Source organism: Poecilia reticulata, chromosome 6 (assembly GCF_904066995.2).
Source record: "Poecilia reticulata chromosome 6, P_reticulata-male-v2, whole genome shotgun sequence".
Lineage (NCBI taxonomy): Eukaryota > Metazoa > Chordata > Actinopteri > Cyprinodontiformes > Poeciliidae > Poecilia > Poecilia reticulata.
The window spans coordinates 21,405,349-21,424,606 of record NC_088835.1 but is presented as its reverse complement, the minus strand read 5'-3'; the positions used below and the strand labels follow the sequence as shown (position 1 = coordinate 21,424,606).

The 19,258-nt window shown below is 37.8% G+C and overlaps 2 protein-coding genes across 4 annotated transcripts in view; both read left to right on the top strand.

Moving 5' to 3' along the window:
* The first annotated feature begins 441 nt into the window (after positions 1-441).
* Positions 442-7,702, top strand: LOC103466664 (synaptotagmin-1-like). 2 transcript variants are annotated; one of them, XM_081608188.1, is made up of 10 exons: positions 442-851; positions 1,376-1,472; positions 1,858-2,021; positions 3,978-4,159; positions 4,511-4,624; positions 4,712-4,879; positions 5,369-5,536; positions 5,767-5,884; positions 6,550-6,683; positions 6,770-7,702. In XM_081608188.1, exons 3-10 carry the CDS (start codon positions 1,889-1,891, stop codon positions 6,974-6,976), a joined length of 1,224 nt encoding a protein of 407 aa, XP_081464314.1. In that variant the 5' UTR covers positions 442-851; positions 1,376-1,472; positions 1,858-1,888; the 3' UTR covers positions 6,977-7,702. The 2 variants fall into 2 exon arrangements, with proteins under 2 accessions (XP_081464314.1, XP_008410625.1); XM_008412403.3 differs by lacking the exon at positions 1,376-1,472 and having other exon boundaries at positions 443-851; positions 6,770-7,701.
* Positions 7,703-9,406: 1,704 nt separating this feature from the next.
* Positions 9,407-19,258, top strand: part of otogl (otogelin-like) — a 33,863-nt gene continuing 24,011 nt past the window's right edge. Inside the window, exons 1-14 of one of the 2 annotated variants that reach the window (XM_008412404.3) lie at positions 9,407-9,754; positions 10,677-10,719; positions 10,984-11,029; positions 11,309-11,387; positions 11,476-11,568; positions 12,651-12,805; positions 14,285-14,406; positions 14,530-14,735; positions 15,116-15,240; positions 16,797-16,903; positions 17,015-17,121; positions 17,218-17,343; positions 17,423-17,531; positions 17,615-17,661. In XM_008412404.3, coding sequence (XP_008410626.2) covers positions 9,682-9,754; positions 10,677-10,719; positions 10,984-11,029; positions 11,309-11,387; positions 11,476-11,568; positions 12,651-12,805; positions 14,285-14,406; positions 14,530-14,735; positions 15,116-15,240; positions 16,797-16,903; positions 17,015-17,121; positions 17,218-17,343; positions 17,423-17,531; positions 17,615-17,661 — 1,438 coding nt within the window. In that variant the 5' untranslated portion in view covers positions 9,407-9,681. The remainder of the gene's footprint in view (positions 9,755-10,676; positions 10,720-10,983; positions 11,030-11,308; positions 11,388-11,475; positions 11,569-12,650; positions 12,806-14,284; positions 14,407-14,529; positions 14,736-15,115; positions 15,241-16,796; positions 16,904-17,014; positions 17,122-17,217; positions 17,344-17,422; positions 17,532-17,614; positions 17,662-19,258) is intronic. The other variant, XM_008412406.3, reaches the window with a different exon arrangement.

Sequence of the window (19,258 nt, the reverse complement as noted above, 5' to 3'; positions counted from 1 at the left end):
TTAAATGTCTAAAAGTATGTTTGAATTCCTGGTTTCCTTGTAATTATAAACAAGTTAGGTTTTATCACCAATCAGGATGCCTAAGAAATATCAATGGGAGTCTGCAGACTTAGCAAAAAGAGAAATGACACTCTAAGACACTCTCCTCCCCTTTACATATTCTGTACAGTAACACTGGAACGTCAAGGTGAACTGAACAGCACAGGAACCTGATCGCTGTGTTACTGCAGAAACCCCATCCCAAGCTTCTAAATCAGGCAACAACATCTATACATAGATAATATGAGGCAGTTCTGCAGCTTCTACCAGATGTACACATTAATACGCACGTACACCCGCACACACACGCAGAGCTGTCCACTCTGAATGTAAATGCCCTCCACTGCTGAACTCTCACTATGCTAACGAGCTTTAAAAAGCAGTGTCACTACACTAATGAATATGCATCAAGGGCCCGGTGAGGGTGACCTGTAGGGATGGGACAAGAGGTCTCGAGAGGTGGGGCAACAGGAATGTACACCGCATCTCTCACGGGACATGATTGGACAGAAAATGAACATATTCACCACAATAGAACACTCACTATCACTCACCCCCACACATCCTCAAATCAACACACACCCTCAACCCTATCTTGCCCCACCCTCCCCGTTGTTGCCTCTTGATCCAGCTTCACACACCTGCTCTGCTTTGTTTGATGTCTGAAGACTGGTGCGATGTAGAACTACAGGGCAGCGAACTGATCCACACAGCGCTTTTCTTTTTGCTTCTCTGACTCCTTCAACTTCCCTCACCCTCTTTAAATATTGAAGGAACAGAAAAATCCGATATTTGGACGTCTTTTACGACAGGTATGTATTAATTTTTTTTTTCATTATATCATTAGAAAGCCATTGTAACAATAATTTCAGAAAATTTATAGATTTACAAAAAAGTACATACAACCCACAGAAGCAGGCCTGCACAAAAAATTAGAATGTGTTTAATTTAAAAAAAAAAGTAAAAAAAGTATAAAAGTGACAAAAACTCTGAAAATGGTGTGATTTCAGATTTAACACCAGATTTTTAAGATTAAGAAAAAAAAGTAGCTTTACAGTGCTGTTAAATCAGCCATATAAAAAGGTGTAGTTGAAAACAATCTATTTTTTTGTAGAAATTACACAGATAAGAGTAAATTTTACCATTATTAAAGATGCAGTTTAGTTAGACTAAGATATAAGTAGCATTCATCATCTCTCTTTACTGCACTGAAGCTCAAAAACCCTTTAAAGTGAGATAAGTGTCCGCGTGGATGTGCTGATTCAGCCCCAGATACTCAATACCTGTGATGTCTGCAGAATCGAAAATAACAACCCAAAACATTTCCTGTGCTCAGGAGTCAAGTTTTGGCAGCACTTATTGCGCTGGTGTGACCTTGGCATATGGCTCTGACCTCTGGCAGCTGAGCGTTGAACAGCGGAGATCCACACGTGGTGCTTCACACACTCCCTACCACCCTTCACCAGCCCCCACCCCCGCCCAGCCGTACCTCTTTAACTGCATTTCAGCAGCTTTGGCAAAGACAGCAGCTTTCATATCCTGTGTTTGAGTGTTTTTGCAATGCCAGCAGAAACAAGAGAAGTTATTTGACACTGGTGTATATACTCCATATAAGCACATTATTGCATCAAATATTTGATCAACAGACTGAAGAAGCTTCACACGGTCTGCTCTGAAGGGCTCTTCAAATTGCGTCAAATAAAACTACACACTTTATGAGATTTATAGCTGTGGCAGTCTCTGCCTTGTTCGAAAGGTGATGTTGCAGAGTGGTGCTGAGCCTTTTTTTGTTTTGCACTGTTTTCATTTTTCTGACAGCGAAATCCCTGATCTGTCACTGCGACCAATAATGAACCGACGAGCCGCACCGAGCACCTCGTTCAGCCCCACCAAGATCCCAAATGCAGCAACTACACCGGGCAAAAACCAAACTGGAAGCCACGGTGCTAATAAGTTCATGAATGAGCTACGGAGCATCCACAGTGAGTTGGACAGCAGAATGGATTTCCTTTGGATCTCAAGTCATATTTCAAAGCTATTGTTGTATGTCAGCACTTGTTGAAAAAGATTAGAGAGATTATTGCTTTTGCTCCAGTATGTTAAATATTTACTATACTACCTAAAGACAGGATATTGGAGGAAGTAAATGCCTGGATTTAGCAACGGTTTTGGTGGCACATGCTGAATGTTTTCAAAGGGGAAGGTAGATTGGAGCCACAAATAACCTGAGGTTAGCACATCAAAATCAGAAACCATAGCAGAATTTTATGAATTTTTATAATGCAGCTTAATATTAAAGTTAGGCAGGAGGCAGAGCAGAGAGTGAGATGTAGACATATAAATGTGAAACCTATAGCGAAGAAAGTAATAAAAGTATTGACATAAGAATAATAATTTAAAAAAAAGTTAATAATTAAAACATACTCTCCTATCTGATAATAATAATAATAATAATAATAATAATAATAATAATAATAATAATAATAATAATAAAAAAATACATATGAATGTCTGTCTGGATGTATGATGGGAGGGAAGAGGGGCTTGTTGTTGTTTTTGCACACAACTTACAGGAGATCCGTATTTATCTACACCACTGCTTTAATATTAGCTTTAGGCCCTGTCAATATCAGTGTAGAGGATCGACACCCTTTCTGAAAAAATCCCTATAAAGATCACAATTGTTTTGGAAAGATCTTGGGGAAAAAATTACTCCAATTGTTCCTGCGACTTCGCCGGGCTTAAATGACAACGTAAAGCAGTCAGTGAAATAGACCAAAAACCAGAACAATGTGCTTGAAGCCAAGAACTACAGAACGTCAGAGGTGCTGCTATGATATGATTGTTTTCAAACAGCCTTATATTGATTATTCAAGTGGAAATCACTCGAATAATCAAGCGATAATTCAAGTGAATAATAATTACCTCACCTACCTCACATATCAGGTAAAGTAATTAAAGCATCTCACCTGATATGTGTTTCTTTTAAAAAAATTCCCTCAAACATCAATTTAATGTAATTTTTTGAAAAAGCTTGCTTAAGGATTTAAACCATTATGACTCATTTTGTAGTTACTTTAATGTGGCTACGAGCAAATAAAGTGGTGACAAAGTGAAAAGATTGAGGGAGTCTGGGGAAGTCTCATAGTGGAGAGGCAAACACTGGAAATCTCTGTTTTGATGTGCATGACCTTCAGAAGCTAAGGCAGCACAGCATGAGAAAACATTATGCCACCATGATCAATATAGTCACTTGAGACAAGCAGTGCCTTGGAGACCCATTATCAATTAAGGTTGTTTACTGCTTCCTCCATAAAGGCCATCTGTTATATAAATACAAAGCCACAGATAAATGCTGTTTAGGAACATTCTAAAGTTCTCTGGGTGCAGAAAGATCGAGGAAACATGCTAATCAACAATTCTGCCTATTTTTAGAGCATCATTTTGAATAGGAATTTTATTTTAGTTTCATTAAAATTTTACAAAACTCAAAACAACTTACAGAGAGATTGTAAATTATTCACTGTAAGCTAATAAAATATTTTACTCAGCAAGAATAGACACATTTTGCAATAATCAAAATGTGGTAAATCAGAAAAATGTACCCTTTATCAAACTTGCCAAAGGACATATCTAAGCTGATCTACAATTGTCATAAAACATTCTAGAAATGTAATGCTCCCAAACCTCATAGTAATGAGTTATAAAAAGACTTAAAAAAAAAAAAAAAAGTCTGTCAGGTCATCTGCAAAATTTAGCACATTCATAATTCCTGTAATCCAAACTTTTTCTTTCTTAAGTTAACCAGTGTGTCCAGGGATGTCTAATTAATAATTTTTACACATTTTTACCTGTTAAGAGGGCGATGTTACCAAACTGGACCAGTTGCAAATGGATTATTATTTTCTCCCATGCATTTTATGTTTGTGATTTCGTAGAACCGTCCTGGGCTACAGCCGCCCTTTGCATCGTCAGTTTGTGCATGGTGCTGTCATGTGTTCTTTGCATCTGGAAAAAATGCTTGATAAAGAAGGACAAGGACAAAGAAAAGGACAAGAAGAAAGGAAAAGAGAAAATCAAGGGAGGTTTTGACACTGAAATGGATGGGGGTCACAGCGAGGTAAGCTAGCGCACAACAAACACATTCACGGACAGCCACCTCCTGCAGACACATTGTCCTTGTAATGTATCATAGCCCTGACGTCTGGGTCACCCAGGACGAGTAAAACTGTCAGTGCACTCTAAGACTAATGGTCGTGCTGCTCATCGCTCATGTTAAATGTAAAGTTAAGGGTGAGGTGACGAAAGTTGCTTTGAAGGAGATGACTGCCTTGTCTGAACAACCAATGTCTACTGTTACCTAGGTTAATGCAGAAAAATAGCACAAACTGGTCCGTTTTCATGTTAAAGAAAAGGCATGTTTAAATGCGTATTGAGCACTTATATTGAATCCGTGTCTATCTGTCTGCAGCCCGCAAAAGATGAAATGGTCACAGAAACAAAGCTTTCAAAACATGAGCCCAAGGAGGACGAGAAGCTCGGCCGACTTCACTTCACATTAGACTACAACTTCACCGAAAATTCGGTGAGTTCCTGAAGCTGAACTCATCTGCCAACTGGTCACCAGCTATACGTCTTCATTCTGTTGCCATTCTCTGTGTTCACGCTCCAGCTAGTGGTCGGCCTCTTGGAGGCTTCAGAGCTTCCTGCAATGGATGTGGGCGGCAGCTCCGACCCTTATGTTAAACTCTACCTGCTCCCAGACAAGAAGAAAAAGTTTGAAACTAAGGTCCACAGGAAGACGCTGGAACCAAACTTCAATGAAACCTTCACATTTAAGGTAAAACGTTAGAATAGGCAGCTTATTTCAAAGGGTTGGCGTGTTAATACAGAGCTGAAGAACTTGGCTTCAAACAGACATATTCTGTTTGTTTTTTTTTTTCTTTTTTGTCAGACATAATGTTTCAGATCATTTAACAAATGTTAATATCAGTCACAGATGACCTGACTAAATTCAAGATGGAGCTTTTAAATAAGGATGTTATGAAGTGAATAAATCAATCCAAACCAATGTGAAAAAAAAGAAGCTGTCCCCTTTGCCAGCAACAATCACTATCAAGCAACAATCAGGGAGGTTTTTGCATCACCATGGAGAAATTTAAAATTTTGAGCCATCGTAATTCAATCAAAAAGACACATCAGACATTAAAATTTGTTTTGTGATCTGAAACATTTAAAAGCAACACACAAAAAAAGCAAAAATTGAAGAAAAGGAGGTCGATACTTTTCATAGCGCTATAGCTCTGTGAATTTTTGCTCTCCTGTAAAGGTACCATATACGGACTTGGGCGGAAAAACCCTTGTGATGACTGTGTATGACTTCGACCGGTTCTCAAAGCACGACGCAATCGGGGCAATAAAGATACCGATGAGCAGCATAGACTTCAGCCAGTCTCTGCAGGAGTGGAGAGATCTGCAGAAGGCTGAGAAGGAAGAGGTGGGAAGATAACTTTACAGAGATCTGGATTATTTAAAATTATGCATAATGAAAAGCCTGTCGGTTTTTAAAAATGACATATTAGGGAAAACTCTAAAAGAAATAATTTCTGTTACTTATAATCAGACAAAATTATGCTATTTTAAATTCTTTGGAATCCAGCTGTTCTGTTTTATAAAATATCCATTATCTGACATTCTTCCAACTTATTCTTCATGTTTGTGAACCAGAGCGAGCGGCTTGGAGACATATGTTTGTCCTTGAGGTTTGTACCAACTGCAGGGAAACTGACTGTGGTTGTCCTGGAGGCCAAGAACCTGAAAAAAATGGATGTGGGTGGATTATCAGGTGAGCCCAGCTGCAGCGTTCATGGGAATTTTGCATTTTAAAACTGCAACTAACAGTATACACTTTCCGTTAATGATTAATGAATAATGATGCCTCTGTTTTACAAAATTCTGAGAAAAAAGAAAGTTCTGTGATTTGTTTAGCATCTAGATCTTGTTCAAAATCAGACTTCTGGGTCCAATTTGAAATCCAGAAATGAAATAATCCACAGGAAAATAGGTAATGATATTGCTTTTCCTTATTAAACTTGTCTTTATGCGCAACTTGAACCACAATTCAAGTTGTGATGTGGCTAAACAAAAAATAAATGTAAATCTAAACATAAATTCATTTTCTTTGTTAGAAATGCAGATTTTTATTTTTTGCACATTGGAATAAAAAATAAAGCCAGAAAGCTTTTTAACACACTTACCCAGATTTGGAAAATAACAAAATAAAAATTCCAAACTTTTCCTGACTTTCTAGGAACCTTGAGGTCATTTTAGATTACCGTCACTAAAATGTTTTAACATTTAAAGTAGCTGATGTGGGTCAGTTCAGTTCACTTGGCTCTTAAATCAGGAATCACTACAACTGATGTTGCTGTTCATTGATAGAGTTACAGAGCGGGTGCCAAGCTTTTGGTCTGCTGCTTTAACATAAAACACCCCTGTTCTCTCTTGCAGACCCATATGTGAAGATCCACTTAATGCAGAATGGCAAACGACTGAAGAAAAAGAAAACTACTATAAAGAAAAACACTTTGAACCCTTATTACAATGAGTCATTCAGCTTTGAAGTGCCATCCGAACAAATAGAGGTACGCTAAAGAGGTATTTGGGGATACGTAGACGTGAATAGTGTTCAGCGTATATAATCCTTCTTCTGCATAAACTTTCTTTGCAGAAGGTGCAAATAGCAGTGACTGTGCTGGACTATGATAAGATTGGGAAGAACGATGCCATTGGGAAACTGCTTCTGGGCGGCAACAGCACTGGGACTGAACTGCGCCACTGGTCAGACATGCTGGCCAACCCACGCCGCCCGATAGCCCAGTGGCACAGCCTTAAATCAGAGGATGAAGTCAACTCATTACTTTCCAGCAAGAAATAAACCAGTGTGCAAGAAAACCAACTATTTATTTTAGGCTTATTTACCGTCCTTCCTTTTATTCATCTCCCCAACTATTTTTGATTAAACATTTATGTTAAAATAATTGACTGTAAAATTTTTTGTTATTTTTTTTTATGCTTCATCTTAAAGATGATTTTAAAAATACATAACTATATAAAGTGCAATAACACAAAAAAGATAATACATTATGTTACATCTGTTTTATGATCACTAAACTAACAAACAAAATTCACCAGTAGAGGGAGACAATTTAAAGTTCTTCGGTGAATGTTTTGACCGTGATATTCTCTAGCTGCTTTGTAAATTTACAAAGCAGCGCCTTCTTACCTTCTTAGGTAAGAAGAGTTGACACCACTATGACATAATAATAAAAAAAAAGCTCTATCTTACATTTATGGTGCATTCTCCTATATGGGCATTCTCCTATATATGTAACTCGTCATTGAAATGACGAGTTACATATATTTTTTAATGCTTTTAATAGTTGCTTGTTATATTTTAGACGGGTATTAAGCATTCACTCACAATCTATAGGAATACATACATGTCAAATTATTTGTGAAAGTTGTGATCACATATCATATAATGTATTTTAGGATTAATACGTTAGATTTTCATATGTTACTCTTTCTGTTAGTATCTCATAAAAGAAAGCAGTTGAAAATGGTAAAAATTGTCAATAGAACACCACTACCCAAAACTACCAATATTTCACGCTTTTAACACAAAATGAAGAACTAAGAATTAAAACCTCACAAACAATGTTTAAAAATAAAGCATATTCATAAATAGAATCACTATAACTTAATATTACTTTAAAAGTAAGAAAATCTGATATGATAATGCTGATGGTATATGAAAGAATTCCATAACTAGATTAAACACGTGTCTTTAGCCTACTCAGGAAGGCTAAAGATAAGCTAAACATAGAAAAACTAAATCTTTAGTCACTCGTAACATTTTTATACTCCTATGATGTGACATTGACGACCATTTATCCTTTACTCTTAAAAGTGGGAAAAATGTATGTTTTCTTACTTGAAGGAAATATGCTCTTTGTATAAGGCAGCTGAATCTTGATCCTTATCAGTCATAAAATGGCTACAAAAACATTTACTGGCCTAAATTTTCCTCTATCTATCTTGCTGCTATTAAATCACCCTTGCCTTACTCTTAAAACCTCACCATGCCAAATCATTTGCCATGCCAAGCTGCATTGATGCAGTAATTCATGCAATAGGAGATCTAGCCAAAATCGGGGTGTATAGATTGTTTTTATAGACTAGTCCAGTGGTTCCCTAACTTTTTCTCCTGCGCCTCCCTCATATTTGGGGAAAATTAATGTACGTAGCTGAACATAGACAACAACATCGGTAGCCTACAGGCTACTTGTTAATAAGCTTAAGGTGCTGTATTGATATTAGCTAGCTAGTCATCTTTTAGCTAACATTACCTGCATCCAGCAACTTTACTCAACTCAGTCGGTTAGTTTGGGGGAAAAACTGTGAAAAGTTCTTTGCGTTTTGCTGGTTTGCTGCCATGATTCTAACACACACGTTCGTAGCTCTGCACAGCAGCAGCAGGTCTCCTTCACTGCCACACAGGTGTAAACCCAGCGCGAGTGTCACAGCGCTCAAAGCGTTTAATGGCGGCTCTGAAAAACAGGTTACCACATGTTAACAACGGTTGAAACAGTTTTAACTGCTGATAAAAGTGACAGAGGACACAGATATGGGAAGTGTGGAAGCCCCTACTGTATCAAATTGACATATGAAAAACATTCTAAGGTAAAAACCCAGCACATACAGCGTTCATGTTTTTTTTTCATCCAGATGGCTTCCCGACCCCCCCCCTGCAATGGCACGGTGGCGCCCCTAGGGGGCGCGCCCCACATTTTGGGAACCTCTGGACTAGTCCAATATTCCAAAAAACTGAACTCTTGGTTTCTTCCTAACAATAAACAAATACAAAAATAAAATGATGCTGTGTGAATTTTTTTTTTTTTTTGCTTTTTGAATAAAAATACTAAAATAAATTAATTTTCAAAATGTACTACTCGATGCAGCTTAGCAACACGTGAAAGTTAGATTTGTTAGAAATGTATTACAGCATACTAGCAAGATTAACAGATTCATTCATAATTCAAAAATATATCAATTATTATGGAAACTTAAATGTCTGGCAACATTTTTCTTTAAATCAACATATCACCTGTAATGTTAACACTGTTACTGGCTAATAACCTAGCATTTACGCAGCTCTTATGTGGTAATTTCCATCATGATATACCAAAATATGACATGTAGTTGGTTAATTAGCGTTTATACTCTGCTCAAGATAGGAAAACAGACGCTCTTGTTGGTGTGTCGGTCAGAGTATCGCAGTCATGAAGGCCTCCTCCACAATTTCCCTCCCTAAATCACAGTATGAGAAAGCAGACCCGTGCAATCAGAATGGGGGTGTTGGTGTAACAGAGAGCTCACTGCAGGCTCACCTGTGCACGCAGGTGTGGACAAACCGCTCGTCATCTTCCTCAGGAGGGGCTTTCGCCTCCTCCAGGTGGCTTTACAGGTGCAGCTAGGTTTCATCCCGCGTCCTTCTACCAGATATCCTAAACCCTTTCCTCTCGGGACAGCTGAGATGCACCGTTAACGTTTCGGTGGGACTTCCTTTCGAACTCTGAGATGAACGTAAAGTGGACAGTGAAACGATTTCTTCTTCTTTCGTTTTCAGTCTCCCACTTGCTGTTACTTGAGGGTAAGTTAGAGTTTTGCTTGTCCAGAATGTCATCAACCAACACTACACACTGTCATTTTTTTAATTCCATTCGAGAAATAATTTTTGTTTACGGTTTATTTTTAAGCAGTAAGACTTTGTCTCTCACTTTAACATTAAATCAACTCAAATAGAAATAACTTGTCCCTACCAGTCATATAAAAAAGTGCTTCCTTAGCTTTCTTCCTCAAATTGTTGATACAGACTACAGTTGAGTCTAAATTATTCGTGCCACTTGCTGATTTAGATTTATTTCATCCAGTCAAATTTGTTTCTGACAGGAAATGACACGGCATCTGTCAAAATGTTTAAATTATGCACAAGAGTATATTATTAAGTATTATTAATACATTTCAGTTAAATTTTAATTAAGTGAAATTAAATTGATCCATTCTTTAATTAACATGGATAAATTCCATTGCAGTAATTATTTTTGCTGTAAAATTTAAAATAATCAATGGAAAATATATGCTGGCTTTACAACAAACAAGTACTTTGGTTATTTTTATAAATGCTGTTAAGCTTCTGTCATGTCTCTTCTGATTGCTTCAATGTGAGGTTTGAAGGTCTCCTTGCCATTAAACTAAACGTTTGCTCCCTGTACAGCTCCTCTGTCAAATTAAAGTCAAGATAGGGATTAGGGAACTCCAAAGCATTATTATTATTAGCCTCCTGTTAGAAGGAATGTAAAGATTGTAAAGTTTGCAAAGAATGTAAAGATTGCCTGAAATTTAAATCTGAATAGGTAGTAATAATTCTAGCCTTTATTGTAACTTTTGTAATTGTAAAACTCAAAACTGATTTGTCTTGAGCACGTCAACCTATGGAAATAAGTTTGTATTTAAAAAGGAGCCACACTTTTTAAGATTTAAAACTCTAATCCTGATGTTGTCACTTTACTTAGGAGGTCAGAGCCGACTTGCAGTGGCAGAGGGAAGATCACAGAGGTAAATGAAAGACAAAAATGTGAATTTTTTTTTTTTTCCCACAAATGATTCCCATCCAAAGTCACAGGATGGCCATGATAAATGAATGCTTTCAACCAAGACAATGTGTGTGACAGAAACTGATTGAATGTGAACTCGCATTTTTTTGTGTGCAAGGCTTTAGTGAAAAGAAGTTTGAAGTCTGGATTCAAGTGGTGTAAAGTGCACTTAAGTCTCCCCTCTGACTGTTTCTATCCACTAATGTGCATGTTTGTGTGCGCACAGGAGGGCTAATGCACTTCGGAGGAAACGGGATCTCCTTGGGGAGGAGGTTTGTACACTACACCTAAGAGAACCAGAGGAGGTCAGGGCACCCTCATGCGCATAACACCTCATCCGGCACAAAGCCGTCTTTGTAACCAACTAGACACAGTCACAAACACGCACACATCTCACCCACTCATTCTGATACAACTTTTAACTTAAAGCAGCAGGTACACAACTGGTGTAGCACAGAGTCAGTGAGGCTGTTAGTTTTTGAGAATTTTTACAGGAAATGATCTAAATGTCTTTTGTGTGTTGCTCCCCCCCCACCCCCACCACCCCCAAGACATATAGGCCATTGCTGCCAGAAAGTTCACTGTCACGCAGCGTTTTGCACAACTACACAGCCAGAGATGAATCTTCAGGTAAATACGATCTTGAAATTCACCCCACATTTGCAGAACATAGAATCTGTAAGGAAGGAATTTCAGTTTGTCTTTCTGTCTGTCTCAGAATATTGTGGCTGCCTTAATGGAGGTTGGTGTCAGGAGGACAGTGTGTGTGACTGTTCTCAGTTTCAGGCATTGGGAGACCGCTGCCAGATCAGTAAGTCATTCACTCGCATCCTCACACATTCATCTCATCCTCTTATGTCGGCTCATGTTTGTCTCTGTCTTGGAAATAATATGCCTATCCTAACACATTCAGACTTTATGACAGTTACAATGAGACTCTTTCGAACATTAATAACCTAAACACTCAACAGTTGTATTTAGTAGAGGTTTCTTAGTCTTCTGGTATTATTATTTTGTCACATAATTCCCAACCGTGTTCAAACACACCCACTCACAAAGACCTGTGTAAAAGATATGACCAATAGCTATGGAGTTTAGTTTCTAAGTCAATTTTCTAGCCATTAAATTTGAATGTAATTTCTGGTTCTGTCCTGTCCATCCAGATATCCAAGTAAATATATTTTTTTTCAATTTGAAGAACTAAATTCAAGACTGTATTTCTAATTGAGTTCATTGAAAGTCGTGCATCCACCCAGTCATCCATTGAGATTTAAAGCCTCACGACTTACCAAATACCTGCCAAGAACCTTTTGAATTTAGGCTTTCGACATCGGATAAAAAAACAATGAGAACCCTGGAGACTTGAGCATACAAAAATATGAAACATGTAGGGATTCAGTTAGTGCTAAAACCCATTAAAGTGGTTCTGTTGTGACCTATGACTTAGATGTTTGACAAAAAAGTACATGAAAAATGCAAGTTTTGTTTAAATATAATTGTCAAATTTAAAATAGTCAACATACTTAGGGTACGTTTATGATTGAGACACTAACGAGTGCACAAAATGCCGCTCACTGATAAAATTACAGGATGTGAATCACTGTAACCGCCATCCATGCTCTCAGATTATGGGAAGGGTCTTAAGCAGCATCTTGGCAAAGCAAGCCATGGGGATTTTCCAGCAACAAAGGGCTTTTACAAAATTCAGGTATTTGTTTTCAACTGATAAGTTTAATTAAATACAAAATGATGAAAGATATAAAGATGATAACCGAGATCAGATGATATGTTTGCCCTCTCAGTTTAGTAAAAAAAAAAAAAAAAAAAAGAAGACAAAAAAAACGTCCTTTTACAAGAACAATTTCTAAATTAATTAAGCCGTTGTCCTGCTAGTACCTAACCAGGGCCAGGATAGAGATGGGATCTGCAGGTCGTGGGGTCAGCATCACTTTGAAACATTTGATGGGATCTACTTCTACTTCCCTGGAACCTGCTCTTATATTCTGGCTCAGGACTGTCACTCAGCTACTCCAGAATACACAGTGTGGGTAAGGCCAATATTCAACATTATTTAGCATCCTGTTATTTTGGTATGAATGAAAATGCTGTGTGTTATATGAGGTATATTAAAGCAAAATGCCTTACATTTGAAACAAAACATACTAAGCAACCTTTTGCTGTATGCCTTGGGTTTTGCACATTTTAGCATCTTTCCTCTTGTCTTTTAGTATACAAAGAAAAATTATAAACGGTGGCTAAACCTTCCCAGTATTTAAATTCTTTACTCGTTCCAATTCCTCCTCTAATTAGAATCTCAAATGATGACAAAATCACTGAACAGTAAATGTATTTTGTTGTTTCTTTAATTCTAACAGCAACATGTACATATGGAATTGTGTGAATACAGAATTATAGATGTCAAGCATATATTTATGGTGTTTCTTAGTGTAAAAATGTTATGCTATGATTAAATGGAAAGGACTTAACAGTTATCCAGTAGAATTGTTGAGTCTGTCCACAATGAGAATACTTCACTGAAGGTCATTGCTGAAGGCTGTTGTATGCAAATTGAAAAGTTCTGTGGAAGAAAAAACATGGATAAGGAATAGTGACTGAAGCACCAAGGTGACCACAGCCTTGAGTAGATTGCAAAGCAAAGTCCATGTCACATTTACTGTGTTAAATGTGACATGGTAATTACTATTACATATAACTGTAACTATTATTACAGCAATAGGACTGAACTATTGCTCAGTAGTCTAAAGTTTTCTTTTGCAGATGAAAGTCATTTTGTCTTTTGATTTTGAAATCACTCTGCCATCAGGGGAAAGAGTGGAGAGGTTCGGAATCCAAGTCTATTGATGTCCAATGTGACTTTTTGTATTGTCAGTGATGATTTGAGGAGACATGTCATTTGTTTTATGAAGTCCAAAGTCAGCAGAGCTGTCCATGAGGACAACTTTATGGAGATGCTGAAATCATTCCCTCACAGCATCTGTCAACTGCTGACACTCCCCAAAAGTGCCAATATCAGGTTTAATGACCATGACATCATTGCCATTAGCCAGGAATTATTATCTCCTAATCCCTCCCAATTTAGTCTGGCAGTTATTGTCTAAAGGAAGACGGGAGACACCAGACCAATCAATGCAGATGAACTGAAGTCTGCTATTAAGGCAATCTGCACTTTTTCAGAAGCTCAGCAGAGACACAGACTGATGGCCTCCATGCCACACTGCTGATCCATTTTTAATGGTCTTACTGTTCAATCCATGGACATACTTTTTCGGTTAGCTGACATTTCTCTTTCAATTTGTACCTGTCTTTGTGTGAACCTACTTTGATTGCCTGTTGCTTTGCTGCAGTTGCACAGAAATCTCCCCAAAGTGGAACAATAAAAAAGGAATTTCTAACTATATAACATCAAAGTTTCTCCTTTTTATTTCCATAATTAAAACAAACAAACTCTTTAATGATAATCTAATGCATTTAAACCTACCTCTCCATTATTTTGCTTGCTTTCTCAGATTCACAATAGCAGAGCGTGCGAGGGAAGTGTGTATTCTTGTCCAAGGGCTCTCAGTTTGTTCTTCCCAAACGAGGAGGAGATCCATATCTCTGGATATCAGGTCCACCAGGGAGGTCGCAGGTGTGAGGAGAACAAAACAACCTAATAACATTGACCAATAAATGGCAAAGCCATCAACATTTCTCAATGCCTGACAGTATCATTTGTGACTCTTTCATTTTGTCTGTGTTTATGAAACGTCAGGTTAAATTTGCCTCAGACTGTAGGCGGGGTGTTTATAGAGAGACTGGCTGATTACCTGCTTGTCAAGAGTGTGTTTGGCTTCTCTTTGGCCTGGGATGGAGGCTCAGGTGTCTACCTGAAGATGAGCGAGGAGCACCAGGGCACCCCTTGTGGCTTGTGTGGGAACTTCAACCACATTGCTGGTGATGACCTCACCAGTGCTCGGGGTAGGACTGGGCAAACTGGCCCCTCGTCCGTTTTTCTCCTCACTCAGCACCCACTCAGTGCAATTATTGCTAGTATACACTCAGCGCCGATTCTGGTCAATTATAGAAGGGGCGGGACTATCATACACCAGAGCAGTCACTTTGGTTCTAAAAGCCTAGAAGAAGTATGAAAATGTCCTCACATGGCCAGTAATATTAATTATAATCTCTGTTTTTTTGGCAGAAAGTTTTCAAAAATAATTAGGTCATTGCAATGCCAAGTTTTGTTTAAATGGGCTTCTTGTTGTACTTATGAGAAATGAACATGTACTTGTCATTTTCTAATCTGTTGATATGAGCCTGTTGGTGACATACTGTCATGTGTTCACTCTGTGTTTAAGGCATTCGAACAGATGAGCCTGCGGTGTTTGCTAACAGCTGGACAGTGGACCTTCCTCACGAGAGAGCTTGTCCCTCTGTAGATCTTGACTTTAATGGCCCTTGCCATTCTGAGTCAGACATGGATGTAAGAACCATATAAAAATGTTTCAGCTTTGTATTTGTATTTTCATTGTATTTTATTTCATTTTTGTATGGAAATTGGCAAAAGAGAACATGTTGAGTTTAGACATGGGTTGATATGAGATTGTGATGCTATCGTAACCTTGAGTACAAATAGCATTGCTTGACAGTATCACAGTATTAACATACAAATTTAAACGGAAATGTCCAATATGGCCTATTTGATTTTAGGACAGAAAAGCAACAATTAATTTATTCGTTGATTAGTTTCATGATACAACAGACAACCTCATTAAAAATACAAATTGGCCAGAGAAATAAAATATTTGCAAATAAAATATTTGCAAATATCTACCGTATTTTTCGGACTATAAGCCGCTACTATTTTCCTCCACGCTTTGAACCATGCAGCTTCTTGCCCGGTTCGGCTTTTCTGTGAATTTTTCTTCAACCACCTGGGGGACTCTTTAGTAGGAAGTGAATCATTGGAAGTCAAAATTGGAAATCAAAGAAGAAAGTGCTAATTTTCATATAGATTAGAACAAGCATATGCTAACAGCAGGCACAAAGGAGAAATTTATTCAAACTTATACCCCCTCATCACTGAAACAACACAAAGAAAAATATGCCGCTTTTAAATTGAGGAGTATTGATCTGGCAGTACAGGAGGGAAATAGAGCCGCTGCACGTAAACTCGGCGTGAACTAATCCGTGGTTCGGCGTTGGAGACGGAGGGCTGTGTCCTTAATAGCAGATTTATTAAGGAAACTCCCTCTGCTGCGTTTTTGTGGAAAACTGAGAGTGGTGGAGATACCAGCGGCTTATAACCCGGTGCGGCTTATATATATGTGGTAATCTACACAAGATTAAAATTACACATACAGATTTAAATAAATTTAGGCCTGTGTGTTCAGTATTCAGGTAAACTGAGCTGTATGGTTTCTTTCTAAAACCATTTTTGATGTGCATTTGGCATCACTGGCCTGTAAGAACACCCAGCTGTGTTCAAGCTTCATCTACCTTTCTGTTGATTTGTTGAAAAACTCTCCCATTGCTCTACCTCACTTTGTGCAATTCTCAGCACCACTGGCAGTACAACTGACCCTCAGCATGATGCTGCCACCATCATGCACGACGGTTTGTGTATCAGTCTTTGGTTTTAAAAGCCTCACCTTTCTAAACTTACCTCATGTGGCCAAAGAGTTACATTTTTGTCTTGTCAAACTATACAACTTTTACTGAGAGTGTTTTGATACGAAGGCTGCTGGTTTTACTTGAACATCTTTACCAATATTACCTCACTTAAGATTGATCCTTCTGGTTGAAACCTCAGCATAATTTCAGGAGTACAATAATTCCAGACCAACTTGTATCCCCAGATCTTGCTTTTAGAAATAATCAAATTTGTAATCATTCAACCCCGAGAAATGAATAATTCAAATGCATGAACACTATAATTCATGTGGCAATCATGCACACGAGTGTGTATAAATGTACTTATGTTTTCTTTTTTTTTCAAACGTATTTATCCCGACCTTCTCATTCTTTGCAAATCTGCAGGACGCCATTGAGAAATGCAGCGCTCTCCTTTTCTTTCCGTTTCTGTCCTGCCACGAAAACATCGACCCGAATCCCTTTGTCGCCAGCTGTGTCTCTGACCTCTGTGTGTAAGTCATAGCCTGATCACAGCCAACTGTATGCATTCAAATCTTTTATTTGAACAGAATCTTGTATATCAGAAACTCAATTATTCCAAAAAAATGTTCTCTTCCTTTTAGGTCCGATGATGAGGAAACATTTTGTCGAGCTTTGGTTGAATACACCAGAGCCTGCTCACATGTTGGATACCCTGTAAGAGAGTGGAGGGACAGTTTTCCATCGTGTAGTAAGGGTCTCCACTGACACACCTGTTAAACAGACTTATCCCCTCAGGCCCTCATGTGTCATTGTTATTGCTTGTTTCCTGTTTGTGCTATCACAGATGACGGCTGCGAGGAGAGCTTTGTGTATAGAGACTGTATTAGTTGTTGTCCGCCCACATGTACGTTTGAGAAAGAGTGTCTTGGAACCAACCTGCACTGCCTGGATGGTTGCTACTGCCCTGACGGTATTTAAACCAAATAAGAGGATGGCCAGGTTAATAAAATAAGTCGAGATAACTGAACGTAAGCCCTCTCTGCACACAGGTCTCATCCTACAGAATGGAACATGCATCCCTGCATCTCAGTGTCCTTGTGTTTATCATGGAACATCTTACGTGCAAGGACAAGTGCTTCAACAAGGCTGTAGTGTCTGGTACGTGTGAACCGTCTTTTGTTGGAATATATGACATAATTAACTTGCTCATTACCTGTTTTTTTTTTTTTTTTTTTTTTTAGTGTTTGCATGGGAGGAGTGTGGAATTGCACAGAGAATAACTGCACAGGTGAGTCTACTGATTAGGAAATTTGATAGTCATGTTACCCTTTTTTAATAAGAAATTTTCACATAACAATATCTAACCTCATTTTTTTCTGGAGGAGAAACTGAAAAGCTAGATTAAACAAACCAAAGAGGGAAAAAAAAAATCTTGTTTTACTTACTAGACAAAAAATGTCAAGAAAGATTTGTATTCTCACTTTGAATAAAGCTAGGACACTGTAGCTTCTAATATATTTTACTCGCCCTATTTTGTTAAATTCATTTTGTTGAGTTTCTCTCACTCCTCACTTACAACTGTGAGATATTTGAGAAGCTACGTGAACGTACAGCCTATTTCAAGTCAACCATTAGTAATACCTATAATATCATCACCTGGTCTTTGCGGCTGTCGGAAAATTATTACTTTTCTGACAGCCCTTTGATGAATGTTTTGTTGTAGGGTCCAGTCATGTTTCAGCATCCTTCTTTTCTTTTTAATGCTGATCCAACACTGATTCAGAGGAGAATTCATGATGAATCGTATGATTGTGAGCTGGCTAGGATTATGTCAATTATGTTTTTGTTATGATGTCTAAATAATTTGAATTCAGTCCGAAGAATATTATTCCATAAGTACTGGTCCTCTCTGGCAGACCGTGGTTTGGCCTTCATATTTGGCTGATTTAATATCCTCCTGACTACCAGTAGTTCATTTTTGTCCTCTAGGACATTTCTAAACTTGAGTATCTCCCACCCCCTGCATTCTACTGAATTAATTCCTTTCGGTATCTGGAGAGGACATTTAGGGCTTTTCAATGATACCACATGTGAAGTGGTGGGACTTTTGAACGTACCTTTTTTTAATTCATAAAAAATGGCATTTATCAGTAATAGCACATTTTTTGGGCAGAGACAAAATAAGTGCATAAAACCTTTTATTACCTTACAAAGACTGTGGGATTTTAAAAAAATGGTGATTGGACAATTTTTTTTTTCCTGGTAGTCAAAATCCCTTATTAAACTCATAAACTGCTACTTTTTTTCTGAAGGCAATAGAGAGCTTATCTAATCCTATCATGAAGTTCACCCTTTTCAGCTCAAAGGTGAACACCGAACTATAATTTCTGAGCTTCAAGCAGGGCATACTTCCTTGAAAATACTCTTGGTACCTGCTTTTATGGGAATAAATTTATTCCTATTTAGAAATGACACATTTTTATTACATTTATGTGAACATTTTAGAAATTTTTTTCTTCAGTTTTATTTATATTAATGGATTTTTATAGTATTGTTAAAATTGATATTGAACATCCATATGTCCAGTGAACCTGCAGTATTCGGAGACCGCAGGCGTCTGCATATAGCTAAAATGTGTGAATGCTTGAGTCGTCTTCCAAAAAACGCTTTCAGTTGCCTGCTTTAATAGTTTACACTCCATAAAACATGATATGCATTAAAATGCATAATGAACACTGTCTTAAACTGTGCAGTTTTTCAGCCGATTTGTGTTCTACAGAAAAATACACAAATAGGTGAATCCACCAAATGCATAACCAAGAATAGGGGTGGCTGTTGAGAAAAACACACTTTTATGCTATCCTAATTTTTTGTGATTGTAAGCA